The following is a 21973-nucleotide window of genomic DNA, read 5'->3' as shown; positions in this document are numbered from 1 at the left end:
CTTACTATTTGTCATTGAAGAATATTTCATCCAGGTAAGTTGCAGCTTTGTTGACTATCACCTCAACACTTAACAGCCATGAAGTGCAGTGGGTCATGAGCAGATGAGAATTGTACTCAGTCACCACCTACAATGCCATGGCCCAAGATGTTCCTCACTCTACCACACCATCAAGTGAGGCAGTTGATTCTGGTTCAATGAAAGATTTATGAAATCATGCCAAGGGCAGCAAAAGGCATACATAAAAATCAGGTGCCAACTTATTGAAGCTACAGCACAGGAGTACATGCATGCTAAACAGCGAAAGCATAATGTCATAGATGGAGTTCAGTGATCCCACAACCAGAGGATGAGATCAAGCTCTGCAGTTCTGTCACATCCTATCATAAATAATGGTAAACAATTCAACAATTAATTGGAAGAGGAATCTTCAAGAACTTTTCCATTGACAATGATGAGGAAGTCCAGCCAGTTGGATCCCAAACGTTACATGCAAGTTCTCAGAGAACATGATATATTTCACTTAATTTCAAGAATCATTTGAATACATTAGACACAGCAATGTCCATCCACCAATAAGAGAGAATCGAACTATCACCCTTGATATTCTATGACATTACCATCACCGAATCTCCCATCATTAGCATTCTGGTAATTACCTTTTACCAGAAACTGAACTGGATTAGGCATGCAAATATTGTGGCTAGAAGATCAGATCAGAAAAGAAATTTTGCAGCAAGCAAGTCACCTCCTGTCTGCTCAAAATCTGTCCACCATCAATAAGGCATAAATCAGGATATGATGGAATATTTTTCATTTGCTGAATGAGTACAGCTCCCAGCAGCACTCAAGAACCTTGACACCATCCAAGATGAAGCATTCTGATGAAGAATCACTGAACTTGAAACATTAACTCTGCTTTCTCCCCATGGATGTTGTCAGACCTGCTGGGTTTAACTGGAAATTTCAGTTTTTGTTTCTGATCTCCAGCATCTAAGTTCCTTGTTCTATTGAAACAATTTGCTTGACTGGCACCTTACCACCACCTTCAGCATTTACTCATTTCACCACTGATGCACAGTGGAAGCAGTGTGTACCATTCACAAAATACACTGAGTAGGTCACCTTCTAAGCACATGATCTCTATCTTCTAAAAGAACAAGGCCAACAGATACATGGGGAGTCTACCACTGCATTTTCTTCTCTAACTGACTTGGAACTACAGTATATCATCATTCCTTCACTTTTTGCTGGGTCACAGTCCAGGACCTTCTTTTTTTAAGAGCACTATGACTACCTTTACAATCCTAGGATTGCAGCAATTCGAGATGGCAACTCACCACCACCTTCTGGAGGACAATTAGGGACTGGACAATTAATATTGGCCCAGCAAGCATCCCATGAGTACAATTTTAAAACCAGAGCCATAACCAAATTGATTTCTGTGCTTGGGTTACCTGATAACACAGGCCATTCCCTTCCTCAGGCTGCTTGATGTTGTTGTGGTAGTCCAAATCCATTTGGCTGTCTAATGTGCTAAGGTTCTACGTACAGACTTATTGACAAGTACTTGTCAACAAAGCCAGGCATTTAAAATGTGGGCTCTTGCCTCATGGTTTTCCACTTTGTACTTTTGTAATGTCTTTCTGGTCTCCCTTCTCCTTAATATGTACCTCCTGGATCTTGCCTAGAATTCTCATCATGAACACGTTCCCTGCTACTGTTAGCTGTTTAGTTATTTTTTCATCTCTGTGACATCTTTGGGATGTTTTCTTATATTAAGAGTGCATCAAAGTGCATGTTTGAAAAAGAGAGCCTTAAGGTAAATATTAAAATAAAGACACATATTGTGTGTGGCATCTAATAATTGTTGCATTTCTTGCAAATCAGATAGAAACTACTGAAGATGTTGCTGAGGGAAGAGACAAGACACCCACTTCAGAACCTCCTGTATCACCAGATATTTTTGGGGATGTTCCAGAATATACACAAGCAAATACGGTAATTGTCTTTCTTCAAATCATTTTCAATGTTTAATTTTTATTTTATTAAATTATAATTTCTATACTGATTTCTCATATATCAGGAGATATACCATTGAACAAAGTGGTTGAAGTTTGCTTCCCTTTTTGGAATTTAACCATAGGCAATGTGGAAAGAAAACTGGTCAAATATGTTTTATTTTCTTTTATTTACTTAGTCATGAGATTGTTGGCATTTCAAACCATTATAGCACTTCTTGCCCCTCCCTAATTGACCATGTTAAAAAGGTGTGGATATACCAACAGTGATTTGAGGGAGGGAGTTCCAGATTTTGACCTAGCAACAGTGAAGACATCCTGCCAAGTATAGAATAGAAAAATAGAATAAAATCCCTATCGCGTGGAAATGGGCCCTTTGGTCCAACAAGTCCACACCAACCCTCTGAAGAGTATCCCACCCAGACCCATTCCTCTACCGTATGTTTACCCTTGACGAATGCATCTAACCTACACATCCTGAATAGTTCACTTAACCTGCACATCTTTGGACTGTGGAAGGAAACTGGAGCACCTGAAGGAAACCCACGCAGTCACTGGGAGAATGTGCAAACTCCACACAGACAGTCACCTGAGGCTGGAATCGAACCAGGGTCCCTGGAGCTGTGAGGCAGCAGTGCTAACCACTGAGCCACTGTGCCGCCCTTAAGTTCATTTGTGTTTGTGGTGTACAAGTAAATGAATACAAAAATTCCATGAATGTTATGTCATCAATAATAGCAGAGCCAGGACATCTGCCAAACTAGACTGAAATGTTTGCAACCATCATGGACTTTTTAAAAAATTAATTCTTGGGTTGTGGGCATCACTGGCCAGGCCGACATTTAATGCCCATTCCTAATTGCCCCAGACGACTGTTAAGTTTCAACCACATTGCTGTGGGTCTGGAGTCACATATCAACCAGACCAAGTAAGGATGGCGGATTTCCTTCCCTGAAAGACACCACTTGAGTTTTTTGGACAATTGACAGTGATTTCATGGTTGTCATTAAAGTCTTAATTACAGACTTTTATTGGATTCAGTTTCCACCATCTGCTATTGTGGTAATTCAAACCTGTGGCCCAGAACATTACCTGGGTTTCTGGATTTATAGTCCATTGATAATACCACTAGGCCATCGCCTTCCCTCTAAATCACATGCCAAGTGATTGATTCGTCTTAGTGTCCTCTAAGACCCCAGCATCACAGATGTCAGCCTGAAGTCAACTTGATTTATTTACCATAATATCAAGATGCAACTAAGTAATTGTTGCTTGGGTGTGGCTTCAGATCATTTCCCACGTTGTCAATTATATACCAGTATACTAACCAAAGTGGAACAGTTTTGCTTGGGTGTGGCTTCCCAGGCTCCTTTATTCTACATTCAGTCAAATGCAGCCTTGGTTAATTACTCTCACTTCATGTTGAATTTAGTTCTTTTCTTCATATTGGGACCAGATAATAAGACTCACATCAAATCATCCTTGCAGGACCACATCTGACCTTATCTCCATCACAAGGTCAGAAATGGAGATGTTCACTGATGTATTTAGTATTGGTTAGTGCATTGAGGATAGGAGTTAGAAGGTCATGTTGTAGCTGTCCAGGATATTGGTTAAGCCACTTGTGGAATACTGCATTCAATTCTGATCTCCCTGCTATAGAAAAGATATGAAACTTGAAAGGGTGCAAAAAAGATTTAATGGATGTTGCCACAGTTGGAGAGAGCTACAGGAAGAGGCTGAATGGGTTGGTCTATTTTCCCTGGACCATCAAAGGCTGAGAGGTGCCCTTATTGAGATTTATAAAATCATGATGGGCATGGATAGGGTGAATAGGTAGCGGATCCAAAACTGGCGGGCATTGGTATAAGGTGAGGGAGGAAAAATTTATAAGGGACCTAAGAGGCAACTTTTCCATGCAGAGGGTGATGTGTGTTTGGAATAAGCTGTCAGAGGAGGTGGTGAAGGATGGTACAAATACAATGTTTAAAATAAGTCTGGATGGGCATATGAATAGGAAAGGCATGGTGGAGTATGGGCCAAATGCTGGTAAATGGGACTCGATTAATTTAGGATATTTGGTTGGCATGGATGAGTTGGACTGAAGGGTCTGTTTCTGTGCTGTTCATCTCTGTGACTTCATGATTCTATGACTGTAGTTGGCAACTCATTAGATAATGGAGCAGACTACACCCACATGCAGCAAGATCTGGACAATATTCAGGCTTAGATTGATGAACAACAAAGGAATACAAGTGCTACAAAACATTTGTTAGCAGAACACATTTCTTATAGATCACGAGTGTTACAGGTAGCAGTCAATGGCACTGAGAACTTCAATAGATCTGCACATACAAATTTCCAACTCAAAGTTTCACATACATTAAAAAAAATTGATATTAAAGTTTTAACTGTTAGTGTATCTCTTGTGAAAACAACTTATAATTGATTACATTTTAAGCTAATCAGCAAAAAAGTGCTGAAGACATTACTGACCAAAGAAATTGGACATCACCTTCAGAACCTCCTTCATTCCTCAATATTGTTGGATATGTGTCAGTAAATGTACAGACTAGCATGGTAAATATATGTGTGTATGTTTAATATTTAATTTTACTATGGGTTATCCTTGAAAGATCAAGAAATTGAAGTCAAATTATTTATTTGATCAAGAACTTGGCTGTTTGACAGGAGATGATGAGGGAGAAGGGAATTGTCTTTGGCAAATTCACTGAAACGCTGTGCAGTGGGGCTTAAACTGTGGATTGTATTGTAAATAATTTAAATAATGGAATTGAAAGCCATGTATAAAAATGGTAAGACATCATCATTCCAAACATTTATTGCTATCCAGTCATTTTCATCTTGTGAAATCTTTTGGGATCTTTTACTTTGTTTGAGGTGCTATGAAAATACAATTTGTTGCATAAAAGAGGATCTCACTTAGAACAAAAAGGACAACATCTCAAACACAATCATCTATATTTTTGCACAAATCAGGAAGAAGCTGATCTGGCTGATCAAGGAAATCAGATACCTACTTCCCATATTTCCAGAACTGCTTTCATATGTTGTGGTGATACAGAAACAAATAATAGGTTTAATGCTTTTAATACTTTGTTATTCTACAAATTAGCACTTTAAAGCAGTGCTGATGGAAGCAGATTTGGAAATATTGCTGCACAGAAAAGATAGTAGATATTTGAATCATTCTTCCTCAAATTGCCAAAGATTATTTTTAAGTCTGGGATTTATATATTTTGTTAAAAAGGTATTAAGGGATATAAGCAAAGTCTACGGGTCATAATTCAGCCATGACCCCTCCAGACAAGCACAGCACAGGCTGGAGGGTGTGAATGGCTGACGACTGATCTTATGTTTCTCATTGATAAAATTTAAAATAAAGAAATATCTCCATCATCCTCTTTGGCCTGTTCCATTTAGTAAATGGAAATGTGAGTATGATTATGATCCATGCATATCATGGTCTAAGGTAGCTGATCACAACTGGGCATTGGTATTCATTTGGTGGGATTGTTTTCACAAATTACAAATCCCTAACCATTTTCACATCTTCATAACCAAAACAAAATTCCCATATCCAAATTCATCAGTATCTGAATTGTTATCTTCATTTGTAAGTACTTTATTGTAGTGTTGTAATATGTAAATAACTAGAAATCAAGAAAAAGCGATTTTTAGGTACTTTTAAGTAGAATCATCGAATCTCGACAGTGTGGAAACAGGCCATTTAGCCAACAAGTCTACACCGACCCTCTAAAGAGTAACCCACCCAGACCCATTCCCCTACTACATTTATCTCATCCTACACATTTGAAAACTATGCGCAACTTAACATGGTGAATTCACCTAACCTGTACATCTTTGGACTATGGGAGGAAACCAGAGCACCCAGACGAAACCCATGCAGACACAGGGAGAATGTGCAAACTTCACACAGACAGTTGCTCAAGGCTGGAATTGAACCTGGGTACCTGGCGCGGTGAGGCAACAGTTCTAACCACATAGCCACCCAGCTGCCCTTACAAAATGGTATTAGTTCAGTAGATGATAGTAAGGAATAGCCCCAAATAAAATTCAAAGGACAATAAATAATGTCATAATTAATCCATTAAAACACAGTAAGGATAGTAGAGCAGGCAGTGTATTGCAACTGCAGATGTAGGGGTTCTCCAGTAAGTATCCGTAGCTTGAGAACCTTTGGCTTAGTCAATGAGCTGGAGGCTGTAATGCAAACACTATGGAACATTAGGAAGGTGGAGAATTACTTGAACACTTTGTTCCAGGAGGCAGTCACTCCACTTGGGGAGAAGATCTTTTGGCCAGTTGTCAGGATCAGGTAAGTAAGACAGAGAAGCAGACTCAGACGGCCGGAATGCAGACGTTTCAGCTCTTGCAGGTTTGAAGTCCTTTCAGCTTCTATGCAAGAGAGCCAGGCCTACAGATTTGATGATAGAGCTAAGCAATGGATGTAGGTTTGCTCACTGAGCTGGAAGGTTCGTTTTCAGACGTTTCGTCACCATGCTAGGTAACATTTTCAGTGAGCCTCCAGATGAACACTGCTGATGACTTCTGCTTTCTATTTATATGTTTGGGTTTCTTTGGAGTTGTGATGTCATTTCCTGTGATGATGTAATTTCCTGTTCATTTTCTCAGGGGGTGGTAAGTGGGGTCCAAGTCAATGTGTTCGTTGATATAGTTCCGGTTGGAATGCCATGCTTCTAAGCATTCCGACCAGAACTCTATCACCAAACACATTGGTTTGGGCCCCATTTACCACCCCCTGAGAAAAAGAACAGGAAATGACATCACCACAGGAAATGACTTCACAACCCCAAAGAAACCCAAACATATAAATAGAAAGTAGGAATCATCAGCAGTGCTTCATCTGGATGCTCACTGAAGATGTTACCTCGTATGGTCATGAAACATCTAAAAACGAACCTTCCAGCTCAGCGAGCAAACCTACATCTAGAGCCTCAACCTGAGCTAAAAATCGTCTCAAAGCTCACTAAAAGCTAAGCAGTCCCATACCAACAGGCCATATCTAAACTCTGCAGTCCTGCCATATCCAGTTGAAAATGGTGGTAGGCTGTTAAGCAACTAATGGAAGAGGAGGCTCAACAAATATCCCATCCTCAATGATGAAAAAGCCCAGCAAAAGACATGGCTGAAGCATTGCCAAACATCTTCAGTCAGAGTTGCTAAGTGGATGATCCATCTTAGTCTCCATAAATGGTTCCCACCATCACAGATGTCAGTTTTCAGCCAATTTAATGCATTCTATTTGATGCAAAGAAACAGATGGAGGCAACATTGCTGTTTCGCAACAACCTGCTTACTGATGCACAGTTTGGGTTCTGCCAGGGTCACTCATCTCCTGACCTCATTACAGCATTGGTTCATACATGGACAAAAGAGCTGAATTCCACAGGTGAGTTGATTGACTGGCCTTGACATCAAGGCCACATTTGACAGGCTTTTGATAGACAGGGAATTATGGGATGCTGATGGGAAAGTGTAGCAGAGACCACAACCAGATCAGCCATGATCTTATTGGATGGTGTAGACATCAGCCAAACCGTAGAATCCTAGAGTCCCTACAGTGTCGAAGTAGGCCATTCAGCCCATTGGGTCCATACCAACCCACTGAAGAACATCCTCCCCAGAACCACCATGCCCCCGATCCATCCCTGTAACCCTGCATTGCCCATAGCTAATCCATATCGTCTGCACATCCCTGGACCCTATGGGTGATTTAGCACGGCCAATGCATTTAACCTGCACATCTTTATATCTTCTCCTATTCCTATGTTTCTATTATTCCTGTTGCTACTATGCATCTTTTCAACCTGATTTAGTTCTACATTTCAGCACGTATCCTCTACCTTGATGATTCTAACCTCTTTTGCATCTTTGCTTCCTTGGCTCATAATTAGAGTCAGAGCCTTAGCTCTTTTGATTCCAATCCTGAAATTGTTTCCTTAAACCCTGATATCTTGCAATGTCTTTTGATTTCTTCAGTTGCATACTTAAAAACTACCTTTTGAATTTTGTCCTTAGTCACCATAGTTCATACTGCTTGATATCCAGTTAATTTTTAACCGTGTGATGTTTTGTTCAAGTTGCTACAAAAGTGGATTTTTTTTGGAAAAATGAGGCCCAAAGCAAAGCAGAATTTAACATTGAATTTTGCTGCAGTTATTTCTGTCACAACACTATGAGAAGCAATGCTTGCATGTACTCAGATGCTTAAATCGAGAGCTGCTTTTAAAGTCAGCCCTCCTTCCTGTCTCTGAGTTATGCATTTTTCCAAGCTGATATCTTAAACTGTCTTCTTTATAATTATAATGGACTTTACTTAAGTGCTGCTAAAATTTCTATAGGTTGTGTCAGAGGCAACTGTGTTTGCCAGACTGCATTACCATTACTGTAATTCCTGCTACCCATCAATGGAAAGATATTAGGAACAGTCAAGTATGCATCTAGTCAGGAGCTACCAAAACTGTTGAGGCAATTACACATTCAGCGCAGAAGGAATTCTGCTCCATTATTATGCATCCCTGTGGTCTGCTGTTATGTGTGTGCTTGGCTTCTTGAGGACAAGCAATGGTACCTGTCTCATTTCATCATGACCGTAGGAAATTAAGCAACAACCACATATGATAATTACCAATACCTTATAAGGGAAGTATTATATTGGATTGTGGATTCACAGCTTGTTTTTCGTGTTATTTAAAATCTTTGCCATTACTTCCCCCCTCCCCACCCCCAAGATATCTCCTTCACAAGCAAGCTTTTTTGTGATTCTTTTGATTCTTCTGTTTCTGAGTTTTCAGATGGAGGCATGCATTACTGTGTAAATTTTTATTTGTTTGGGCAACCTTGGAACAATCATCTGATGATTATTTTCCTGTTCTTGCAAATCAGGGAGAAGCTGATATGGCTGAGCAAGGAGGTTTGACTCTCACTTCAGAAATTACTATATCACCAGAAGTGGATGAAGATGTAAGAATGTCTTAATTTTTTGAATGTTTAATATTTTATTGTTATGTGGGTTATAATTCAGGAAATATTATGCAATGTAAATGGAAGCAGAAAAGTATAAAGAAATACTGAGAGCCTAAGTAAATAGGTAAACCCGTGGCAAATGAATTTCGATGTAAGCAACCTGACATCATCTACTTTGAACCTGAAAATAAATATACTTAGTAAATGGTGAAAACTGCAAATAATGGAGAAGTAAAGAGATTTGTGGGGTTAAGTATAAAGATTCTTAAATTCCCATGAACAGCTAAGGAAAATAATCAAAAGCCAAATAGATGCTTCTGTGCTAGAAAACTACGATTGGACACCCATCTAGAGTAGGTCAACCAGATTCCTGTTATTCCAATGAATATGTACCTCCCACAGATAACAAAGTAAATACAGATACTGTTATAATAAAATCCCCTATCTATTGCAAAGGACCGTATGATCCTTCAGACTGTCAACAGAGAAAAGAAAGTCAGGCCTGGCCAACCTCGTGAATATGTGGGTCCATTGTAGCAGATCTGTGTATTTCAGGGAGTGTGTGAATTGTATTCAATTGTGGGCAAACCTTTGATATATATATTGCCCATGAAGGATGCGTGCTGTAGTTCGACCAAAGTAATACCTGGATTCCAAAACTTAAGCAAAGAAATTTGTGTATCCTGACATTCATCAAAATTTCCCGAATGTTAGGGGAAATAAATAGAATGGAACTATGGCCACTGGGAGTTCTGGAACTAAAGGTCAAAATTTCAAGTTAGATCTTTCAGGAACTAAATTAAGAAAAATTGATGAACTTAAGGGCTGGTAGAAATTTAAAACTCTCTTTCTCAATGTCAAATTGATGTCATATCAGTTGTTAATTGTAAATGTAGGATTTATATTTTTTGTTAAAATGGGGCAAAAAAATTGGTTACTTGGCGTAACTCAAAGTTTTTTGTTTAGATTGCAATTCAACTATGATCTCACTGAATGGTGGTGAAACAGGTCTGAGAGGCTATATGACCTCCCCCTTAACTCAATGCTCCTTATCGCTAAGGATTAAAACTTTTAAAAACGTATTTCTACCATCCTCTCTGGTTTAACTGGAAATATTGGGTGTAGTAGTAAATCAAGGATAGCATTATCTGGTGGTTGAAAGGCTTGATTGACACCACATCCACTAGCATTTACTCCCTCCACCAATGACGCTTAGCAGCAGCATTGTGTACTGTCCACAAGATGCACTCCAGGAATTTACCAAAGATCCTCAGACAATACATTCTAAACTCATGACCACTTCTCTTTAGAAAGACAAGGGCAGATACAGGAGAACACCACCACCTCAAGTTTCCCTCCAAGTGCTCACCAACCTGACTGGGGAATATATCACTGCTCCTTCAGTGCCGGTAGGTCAAAGTCCCAGAAATTCCCTCCCTAAGAGAATTGTGGGCCAACTTAAAGCATGTGGATTGCAGTGGTTCAAGAAGTCAGCTTATCACCACCTTCTCAAGGGCATTTAGGGATAGAGAATGGCATTCCAACCAGAACTATATCAACGAACATATTGACTTGGACCCCATTTACCACCCCCTGAGGAAAAGAACAGGAAATGACATCACAACCCCAAAGAAACCCAAACATATAAATAGAAAGTAGGAATCATGAGCAGTGCTTCATCTGGACGCTCACTGAAGATGTTACCTCGTATGGTGATAAAACATCTAAAAATGAACCTTCCAGCTCAGCGAGCAAACCTACATCCAGAGCCTCAACCTGAGCTAAAAATCTTCTCAAAGCTCACTAAAAGCTAAGCAGTCCCATACCAACAGGCCATATCTAAACTCTGCAGTCCTGCCATATCCAGTTGAAAATGGTAGTAGGCTGCTAAACAACTATTAGAAGAGGAGTCTCAACAAATATCCCATCCTCAATGATGAAAAAGCCCAGCAAAAGACATGGCTGAAGCATTCCCAAAATTCTTCAGTCAGAGTTGCCAAGTGGATGATCCATCTTAGCCTCCTTAAATGGTCCTCACCATCACAGATGTCAGTTTTCAGCCAATTTAATGCATTCTACTTGATACAAAGAAACAGATGGAGGCACTGGATACTGCAAAGTCGATGGGTTTTGGCAATATTATGGCAATGGTACTGAAGATTTGTGCTCCAGAACCTGCCACACCAATAGCAAAGTTGTTCGAGTCCAGCTACAACGCTAGCATCTACCACTCAACGTGTAAGATTGTCTAGGCATGTTCCATCCCCGAAATGTAGGACAAATTTAAACCTGCCTATTAAGTTAACTCTCAGTCATCAGTAGAATGATAGAAGGTGTCATCAACATTGCTGTTTCGCAACAACCTGCTTACTGATGCACAATTTGGGTTCTACCAGGGTCATTCATCTCCTGACCTCATTACAGCATTGGTTCATACATGGACAAAAGAGCTGAATTCCAGAGGTGAGTTGATTGACTGGCCTTGACATCAAGGCCACATTTGACAGAGTGTGGCATCAAGGACCCCTGGCAAAACTTGAATTAAGGAGAAATCAGGAAAACTCACCACTGACTGGAGGCAAATCTAGTACATAGGAAGGTGATTGTGGTTGTTTGATGCCAGCCATGTCAACTGCAGGTCATCTCTGCAGGAGTTCCTCAGCAAAGTGTCCTCATGCCAACTATCTTTAGCTGCTTTATCAGTGACCTCCCCTCCATCATAATGTCAGAAGTAAGAATGTGCAATCGTTAGTGAACAATATTCAACACTAAACGTAACTCCTCAGATACTGAAGCAGTCCATGTTCAAATGCAACAATATCAGGACGATATTCATGTTTTGGCTGAAAAGCGGCACGTAACGTTGACACCCCATCAAATGCCAAGCAATAGCTACCTGCAATTAGAGATAATCAAACCACTACCTTTTAACATTCAATGGTATTACCATCATTGAATCCCCAGTATTAATATTCCACAGGTCACCATTGACCAGAAATTCAACTGGATGCGCCATATAAATACAATGGCTGCATGAGCAGATTAGAGGTTATGAATACTACAGCGAGTAACTCATCTACTGACACTCCATATCCTGTTCACCATCTACAAGGCACAAGTCAGCAGTGTGATGGAATACTCTCCACTTGACTGGATGAGTGCACCTCAAACAATACTGAAGAACCATTCAGGACAAAGCAACACAATAGATTAACAATCACTCCCTCTACCACCAATGCGCCATAGCAGCATTGTGGAATCTGCAAGATGCACTGCAAAAATTTACCAAAGATCCCCATACAACACTTTCTAAACCCATGACTACTTCCCTCTAGAAGAACAAGGGCAGCAGATATATGGGAATGTCTCACCTGTAATTCCCCCCCCACCCAGCTACTCACTATCCTGACTTGGAAATATATTGCCAATCCTTCACTGTATCTGGGACACAGTATCTGTTCCTGGAATTCCCTCCCTAACAGTAGGATCTATCTATGACACACTGACAGCAGTGATTCAAGAAGGTAGCTCTCCACCATCTACTGAAGAAAATGAGGGATGGGAAATAAGTGCTGGCCAACCAGCGACATCCACTTCCACATATGATTTTTTAAGAACTGGTCGAGGGAAACAACAAAGCATTAGAGCAAGGCAGTGTTTGGGTTATGATTATCTGAATGTGACAGGTAGGGTCAGAAAATGCAAATGTAAAAGCGCATTTGCAGACAAGAACAGAAATTGCAAATATGGTTTAAAAACCAAATTTAAGGTCCTGTATTTAACTACACGCAGCATTTGTAAATAAAAGAATGAAGATAAATGTGTATAATCTGACAAGCATTTCAGAGATGTAGTTGAAAGGTAACTGATATTGTGACATGAATCATTGAATTCCTACCTTATAGAAGCAGGCCATTCGACATATCGAGTCCACACTGACCTTCCAAACAGCATCACTCCCAGACGCACACATCCTACCCTATTCCTGTAACCCTGCATTTCCTATGGCTAACCCACCCAGCCTGGCATGTTTAGTACTGAGAGATGAACCTAACCCTGAACAACAAAGATAGAGAATTAGCTTGGTAGAGATAAGAAATAGAAAAGGCAGGAGGTCCATAATCTCCTGTTTTGCTCTTCTTATTTGGAAAAAAAGATATAATTGCTTTACAGACAGTTTAGAGAAGGTTCACTTGACTCATTTCTGGGATAAAAGGATTACCTTATGAAGAAAGATTGAACAAGTCTGGTCCTTAGTCATTGGAATTTCAAAACATTACAGGCAATTTTATCTAAACATATAATAGGGGTGGCACGATGGCACAGTGATTTTTACTGCTACCTCACAGCGCCAGAGACCCGGATTCAATTCCCAGCTTGGGCAACTATCTACGTGGAGTTTGCACATTCTCCCCGTGTCTGCGTGGGTTTTCTCCAGGTGCTCCAGTTTCCTCCCACAGTCCAAAGATGTGCAGGTTAGGTGAATTGGCCATGCTAAATTGCCCGTAGTTTTAGCTGAAGGGGTAAATGTAGTGGAATGGGTATGGGTGGGTTTCTCTTCGGAGGGTCGGTGTGGACTTGTTGTTTCCACACTGTAAGTAATTTAATCTAATCTAATCTAATCTTAATTCGGAGAGGGCACTGGATAGGGTAGATATGAGAAGGATATTTCCATTCTTGGGGGAGAATATAACCGGGACACATAATTTAAAAGATCTTCTTTTGAAGACACAAATGATTTTTTTTCTTCTAGTATGTTAGTATATAGAATTATTTTTCTCACAAGATAGTGGAGGCTGGGTCTTCAAATTTATTCACGGTTGAGTTATATATATTTTTGATAGACAGGGAATTATGGCATGCAGACGGGAAAGCGTAGCAGAGACCACAACCAGATCAGCCATTATCTTATTGGATGGTGTAGACATCAGCCAAACCATAGAATCCTAGAGTTCCTACAGTGTCGAAGTAGGCCATTCAGCCCATTGGGTCCATACCAACCCACTGAAGAACATCCTACCCAGAACCACCATGCCCCCGATCCATCCCTGTAACCCTGCATTGCCCATAGCTAATCCACATCATCTGCACATCCCTGGACCCTATGGGTGATTTAGCACAGCCAATACATTTAACCTGCACATCTTTTATCTTCTCCTATTCCTATGTTTCTATTATTCCTATTGCTACTATGTATCTTTTCAACCTGATTTAGTTCTACATTTCAGCACGTATCCTCTTCCTTTTATAATTCTAAACTCTTTTGCGTCTTTGCTTCCTTGGCTCATAATTAGAGTCAGAGCCTTAGCCCTTTTGATTCCAATCCTGAAATAGTTTCCTTAAACCCTGATATCTTGCAATGTCTTTTGATTTCTTCAGTTGCATGCTTAAAAACTACCTTTTGAATTTTGTCTTTAGTCACCATAGTTCATACTGCTTGATATCCAGTTAATTTTTAACCATGTGATGTTTTATTTTGTTTTGCCTTGTTCAAGTTGCTACAAAAGTGGATTTTTTTTTGGAAAAAGGAGGCCCAAAGCAAAGCAGAATTTAACATTGAATTTTGCTGCAGTTATTTCTGCCACAACACTATGAGAAGCAATGCTTGCATGTACTCAGATGCTTAAATCGAGAGCTGCTTTTAAAGTCAGCCCTCCTTCCTGTCTCTGAGTTATGCATTTTTCCAAGCTGATATCTTAAACTGTCTTCTTTATAATTATAATGGACTTTACTTAAGTGCTGCTAAAATTTCGAGAGGTTGTGTCAGAGGCAACCGTGTTTGCCAGACTGCATTACCATTACTGTAATTCCTGCTACCCATCAATGGAAAGATATTAGGAACAGTCAAGTATGCATATAGTCAGGAGCTACCAAAACTGTTGAGGCAATTACACATTCAGCGCAGAAGGAACTCTGCTCCATTATTATGCATCCCTGTGGTCTGCTGTTATGTGTGTGCTTGGCTCTTGAGGACAAGCAATGGTGCCTGTCTCATTTCATCATGACCGTAGGAAATTAAGCAACAACCACATATGATAATTACCAATACCTTATAAGGGAAGTATTATGTGTGGATTATGGATTCACAGCTTGTTTTTCATGTTATTTAAAATCTTTACCATTACTTACCCCCCTCCCCACCCCCAAGATATCTCCTTCACAAGCAAGCTTTTTTGTGATTCTTTTGATTCTTCTGTTTCTGAGCTTTCAGATGGAGGCATGCATTACTGTGTAAATTTTTATTTGTTTGGGCAACCTTGGAACAATCATCTGATGATTATTTTCCTGTTCTTGCAAATCAGGGAGAAGCTGATATGGCTGAGCAAGGAGGTTTGACTCTCACTTCAGAAATTACTATATCACCAGAAGTGGATGAAGATGTAAGAATGTCTTAATTTTTTGAATGTTTAATATTTTATTGTTATGTGGGTTATAATTCAGGAAATTTTATGCAATGTAAATGGAAGCAGAAAAGTATAAAGAAATACTGAGAGCCTGAGTGAATAGGTAAACCCGTGGCAAATGAATTTCGATGTAAGCAACCTGACATCATCCACTTTGAACCTGAAAATAAATATACTTACTAAATGGTGAAAACTGCAAAACTGGAGAAGTAAAGAGATTTGTGGGGTTAAGTATAAAGATTCTTAAATTCCCATGAACAGCTAAGGAAAATAATCAAAAGCCAAATAGATGGTTCTGTGCTAGAAAACTAGAGTCAGTCAACCAGATTCCTGTTATTCCAATGAATATGTACCTCCCACAGATAACAAAGTAAATACAGATACTGTTATAATAAAATCCCCTATCTATTGCAAAGGACCGTATGATCCTTCAGACTGTCAACAGAGAAAAGAAAGTCAAGCCTGGCCAACCTCGTGAATATGTGGGTCCATTGTAGCAGATCTGTGTATAGCAGGGAGTGTGTGAATTGTATTCAATTGTGGGCAAACCTTTGATATATATATTGCCCATGAAGGATGCGTGCTATAGTGCGACCAAAGTAATACCTGGATTCCAAAACTTAAGCAAAGAAATTTGTGTATCCTGACATTTATCAAAATTTCCCGAATGTTAGGGGAAATAAATAGAATGGAACTATGGCCACTGGGAGTTCTGGAATTAAAGGTCAAAATTTCAAGTTAGATCTTTCAGGAACTAAATTAAGAAAAATTGATGCACTTAAGGGCTGGTAGAAATTTAAAACTCTCTTTCTCAATGTCAAATTGATGTCATATCAGTTGTTAATTGTAAATATAGGATTTATATGTTTGTTAAAATGGGGCAAAAAAATTGAGTTATTTGGCGTAACTCAAATTTTTGAGTTAGATTGCAATTCAACTATGAACTCACTGAATGGTGGTGAAACAGGTCTGAGAGGCTATATGACCTCCCCCTTAACTCAATGCTCCTTATCTCTAAGGATTAAAATGTTTAAAAAACGTATTTCTACCATCCTCTCTGGTCTAACTGGAAATATTGGGTGTAGTAGTAAATCAAGGATAGCATTATCTGGTGGTTGAAAGGCTTGATTGGCACCATATCCACTAGCATTTACTCCCTCCACCAATGACGCTTAGCAGCAGCATTGTGTACTGTCTACAAGATACACTCCAGGAATTTACCAAAGATCCTCAGACAACACATTCGAAACTCATGACCACTTCTCTTTAGAAAGACAAGGGCAGATACAGGAGAACACCACCACCTCAAGTTTCCCTCCAAGTGCTCACTATCCTGACTGGGGAATATATCACTGCTCCTTCAGTGCCGGTAGGTCAAAGTCCCAGAAATTCCCTCCCTAAGAGAATTGTGGGCCAACCTAAAGCATGTGGATTGCAGTGGTTCAAAAGTCAGCTTATCACCACCTTCGCAAGGGCATTTCGGGACAGGGAATGAATGCTGGCCAACCAGCGATGCCCACATCCCACGAGTGATTTCAATAAAAGACAGCTAATTCTAATTGGACAGAGATATAATTCATCTTTGTTCCATTGGTTTGGCATTATTTACAGAAGCTACAGAACTATACCAATTTTCTGTCACTCTGTTTTAAAAAAGACTGTTCCAATCCCAAACTTACCATTTTCATAGTTGTTTCCCGAATATACAAGTGCTTTGTGGTACTGCCCTGTGTACCTTTTCAAAATGTCTTCATCATACAGTTCAATACATGTCCTCTGCTTTTATGACTGCAGCCTCCTTTGTATTCCCTTTACCTTGGCTGATAATTAGAGATGGAACTTCAGTGTTTTTGATTCCAAACCTGAAATTGTCTTGCAACATTCTGTGTCTTATTGTTTCACTTCTTTCATTTGAATCCTTAAAACCTTCCTGTTGAATTTTGCCTTGGTCATTATACCTAATGCTGTTTGATCTCCAGTTTTTTTATGAACCTTGTGAAATCTTTCCTGATGTTTTATTTTGTTCAAGGTGTTATGAAAGTGGAACTTAGTAGAAAATGGAATACTCATTACAAATAAAAACAATACAGGTTTAAGGTATTACTTATCTGGGCAACTCTAGCACAATTTGCCAGTTTTTTTTATTTTCATGGAAATCAGGCAGAAGCTGATGTTGCGGAGCAAGGAGATAGGGCACCCACTTCAGAACCTTCGAAATCACTTGAAGTAGTTGAAGATACATGGGAATCAGATACAAATATGGTAAATGTATTTTTCAGCAACTTTACATTTTTTATGTAAATTATAATTTGAAACATTTAATATTAGAATATTTTTGTCTTCCTATCTTCAAGGCCCACTTGATTACCAAGGGTTATTGAGACTGGTAAATACCAGCAAAGCCGTTCTGAAGCTATAATGCAGTACTAGGTGAACTGTGATTGAATTCATTGCTATTGGTGTAGAAAGGCAACTAGTTGAACACAATTCCCACTTTTGATCATTATCCCCAGTACGTTCTACTGAAAAATGTATGTGCTTAAATTTTAGCTGAGCGTGGAATCATGTTCAATCTTGAGTACTTGCTTCCTTACCTTCTGTCACAGTCTTATTCCAGCCTAGGAATCATTTTGTAAGCTGATGCCTTATTTGTCCAGAATGGTCACTTGAACAAAGGGTAAATTGTTGCTGTTATCTTTAGAACTTTGTCCCAAAAGTATACAGTTCCTTCAGTCAAAATGTAGGAAAAATTAGTGGAACTTATTGTTTCATGTGTTTAGGTAAGCACAGTCCAGACCTTAAGGTGTTTCTTCAAAGAGTACTTAATTATAATCCATACATGATTCTCTTGCTGCAGAGATCTCTGCCCTAAGTTACTGTAGTTTCAACCTTCCAGCAGAATCTTCCTCACATGACTCTGATGTCATTGTTACATTACAGTATAACTGGGAGTGGCATTTGCAAATTCCTTAAATCTTATCTTTATACTTATTGTATTAGACAACTGTAAGAGTTTTCTATTCCTTCTATAACTTTAAATTGTAAATTAAATTTTTCTTTGTGTCAATGGAACAGTTACCATGGCCTGTATGGGGATTTATAGGGATATTGAATATGTACATTGCAGTTTAGAATGTGAATATACAACAGCCTTGTACTATTGAATGGTATTTTGATTTTTTTCTGGAAGTTTCTCAGACTTGATCTTCTTCTGCTAATGTAAATTTATTTGAAGTGTGATAGACATGTGTAAATGGGGTTTCTGCCAAAGTTAAAATAGTGAAGCACCCCTGAAGCTTCTTGGACTTTATCCTTTTTTTGTGGGATGTGGGCATCATTGGCCAATTCAGCAATTTTTAAAAATCTTTCTATGGACAATTGATTGTAATTGACTTTCCTCCCTAATTGCATTGTGGGTCTACCAGAAGGACATGGTCTGCCAGTGGTTAAGAAGTCAGCTCATCACCACCTTCTCAAGGGCAACTAGCGATGGGCAATAAATATTGGCTAGGAGAAAGTGAGGACTGCTCGAGATCAGAGCTGAAAATGTGTTGCTGGAAAAGCGCAGCAGGTCAGGCAGCATCCAAGGAACAGGAGAATCGACGTTTCGGGCATGAACTCGAATTCAGGATTCCTGAAGAAGGGCTCATGCCTGAAACGTCGATTCTCCTGTTCCTTGGATGCTGCCTGACCTGCTGTGCTTTTCCAGCAACACATTTTCAGCAATAAATATTGGCTAGCCAGTGATGCCATTGTTTGACCCCCCATCCCACCTCAAATCCTGCTCTGACAAAGAATTGATCTGCCGTTTCTCACGTCGTCCCCCTGCGACCTCCTGCTGATTCCAGGACCCCACCCCTGCACCACAACAACCTCCAACTCCCCCACCACAGCACATGCCTGCTGCATTACCCTCATCCACCTGGCTGTCTTAAACCTCACAAATCTGCCACTGTATCCCCTTGCCTGCCTGCAATGCTAACCTCTCATACACTTGCAAATTTACTCCAACTTCCTACTTACCTTAGACACTTACCTTATTTAATATGTCAAAGTGCTTTCAGGATTTTTGCATCTTAGAATACAGTAGCTAGCGTCAAAAAGAGGCACAGTTTCAATACCAATTCACTCAGCTGTATAGGCTTCTGACCTAGATTAAACTACTTCAGCAGGGAATGTGTCTAACCTTCACAATTGCACAATGAATTCCTCCAAAGGTAACTGTGTATTTTTTTTCGTCTAATCAGAGTCAGAAATCAGATTAACGACCCTAATTGGAAGATCTGGGACTGTGTCCCAGACTAGAAAGCTTTGGCTTTGGAATCTCATTTTCAGAAAGGTCAAGCGCAGCACGAAGTTAATGTTGATTACTTTCTGACATGAGAGGAAGCTGTGGTACAAAATAGCACGCAGAAACCAAAGAGTTTCACAGTTGAAACAAGCCATCAATTGTGGGTTATCAACTAGCATGGTATCAAAGTAAAGCAACAAAAATCTGTTGTATATATGCAACTCAAGAAGCAGATCTTGAAGATCCAGCTTTAGAAGTGCAAAGTCCCACTTCACCAGAATTGGTTGAACATATAGATTGATAAATATATTTATATTTAATGGTGTAGACATTTTTATTCTGGAGACAGTTGTTGTAATTGAAATCTATAAGTTTAATATTCCAAAGAAAAAGCTGCAGTGCCTGCTCTTGATAACTGCATAGTGCCCATGGATGGAATCTTGTTGTGGTAACAAGAATGCATCTGCTGGCTCAAGAGCCAGGGAGAGATCCCACCCTGCCTTTTATGGTATGTCCTGCCAAACCATGTGCTAATCATGCTTTGGCGAGACTACTTTGGGCCTCCAACTGAAATCCTGAAAACTGAAGTCCTGATCAGTAAGAGCTGTTGGAGAATCAGAGGTCAGCAGCTCTTGCAGTCTGCAGCATGATGGAGCAGGTTGTGGCTGCTGCAGAAAGTGCATCTCTTCCCCTGAGTCCCAGGATCATAGAGAACTCAGGACAAGGGAAAGTCATGCAGCAGGAGAACATTTATTCTATTACGTCCACTAGAATAAATTGCCCACAAAATAGACAAAGGAGTCTCCTTCTAATTCCTTGAGTAATTTTTAAAATCTTCTTGAAATCCCATGAAAGCTTGAAACTTGTTAGTCAGGAATCCTAATCTCAGTGTTAGCAAACTCTTTAGAATACAGAAAAGTGCCAAAAATGTCGGTTGCTGAAAAAATAGATTGTGGATTTGCATTCATACTTCAGAATTGGCTGAACATGTACCAGAGGAAGCACTAAGTAATGTTTATTATGATTTTATGTGTGGTTTTACAATAATTCTGTAATATTAAATGTTAGGGAAGTGTTTTTGAAAAAAAAATCAACAATTATTTTTAAATGATTTCCCCAGGGTATGCATTACTGTTAAAGTAGTGGATAAAGGCTAAAATGACACTAAAATTATTGCTAAAATAATTTTTGACCTATGAATAGGACAGACAAAAAAATGTAACCTGTTAAAGCATTATTCTTCCTTACTAATTATATAATTATTACAATGAGGCTGATTTTATGTTTAATCTTGTAATGTTCACAGATAATGTCAGATGACGCTGTATTACCAGAATCTCCAGCTGAACCTGGTGACTCGCAAAAACTGAAATCTGAGAAGAGCCATCCATCCACACAAAACAGTACACAAGAAATTTCTAGAACAGAGCAACTGAATTTTGGTAAATCCCTAAAAATTAACATAAATAATCAAAGAATTGTTATAACGTAGAAGAAGGTCACCTCTGTCCATCATCTCTATGCTGACAGTAAAATGAGCCACCCAGTCGAATTCCATTTTCCAGTACTTGGCCCTTATCTTTGGAGGTTGTGGATCTCCATGTGCATATCCAGGGACTTTTTAAATGAGATGAGCGTTTCTATACTGTTCTTTTTTTCCACCTGCTTTCAGACACCTGCCACACTCTGAATGAAAAAAAACTCTTCCTCATCTCCCTGTACTCCTTCAACCAATATTTCTAAGTCTCTAACACCTAGTCATTGATCTGTCCACTAAGAGAAATAAGTCCTTCCCATCTACTCTATCCATGCTCCTCACAACCGAGTAACCTTAATTAGGTCTCTCTGCAGTGTGCTTTCTTCCAAGGAAACAACAACGCCCATTCAGTATTTCCTCACAGCTGCAATTTTCCAGGCCAGTCCACATCCTTATAAATATCCTCTTAGATGCAATTATATCTTTTCTGTAATGAGGTAACTAGAACTGCAAGCAATACTCAAGTTATGGTCTAATGAGTATTTTATGTAGTTCCAGCAAAGTCTTATTGCTTTTACATTCTATATCTTGGCTAATTAAGGAAGGCATTCCATTCTTAACCCACTTAGAAACTTATTCAGTTACCTTCAGAGATCTGTGGACATGCAGTCCAAGGTCCCTCACTTCTCACTGCACCTCTCAGTACTTTCCTTTTATTTTATATTTCTTTACTTTGTAAAAACCCCCA

The 21973-nt window shown here is 39.4% G+C and overlaps 1 protein-coding gene across 2 annotated transcripts in view; it reads left to right on the top strand.

Moving 5' to 3' along the window:
* The window catches only part of ccdc40 (coiled-coil domain 40 molecular ruler complex subunit), a 95364-nt gene that overhangs the window by 3627 nt on the left and 69764 nt on the right, over positions 1-21973 (top strand). The window contains exons 3-8 of one of the 2 annotated variants that reach the window (XM_072558613.1): positions 1891-2001; positions 8973-9050; positions 10364-10462; positions 15356-15433; positions 17618-17719; positions 21055-21190. In XM_072558613.1, coding sequence (XP_072414714.1) covers positions 1891-2001; positions 8973-9050; positions 10364-10462; positions 15356-15433; positions 17618-17719; positions 21055-21190 — 604 coding nt within the window. The remainder of the gene's footprint in view (positions 1-1890; positions 2002-8972; positions 9051-10363; positions 10463-15355; positions 15434-17617; positions 17720-21054; positions 21191-21973) is intronic. The other variant, XM_072558614.1, reaches the window with a different exon arrangement.

The sequence above is a fragment of the Chiloscyllium punctatum genome, chromosome 39, assembly GCF_047496795.1.
Source record: "Chiloscyllium punctatum isolate Juve2018m chromosome 39, sChiPun1.3, whole genome shotgun sequence".
Lineage (NCBI taxonomy): Eukaryota > Metazoa > Chordata > Chondrichthyes > Orectolobiformes > Hemiscylliidae > Chiloscyllium > Chiloscyllium punctatum.
This window is presented reverse-complemented; position numbering and strand designations above follow the sequence as displayed.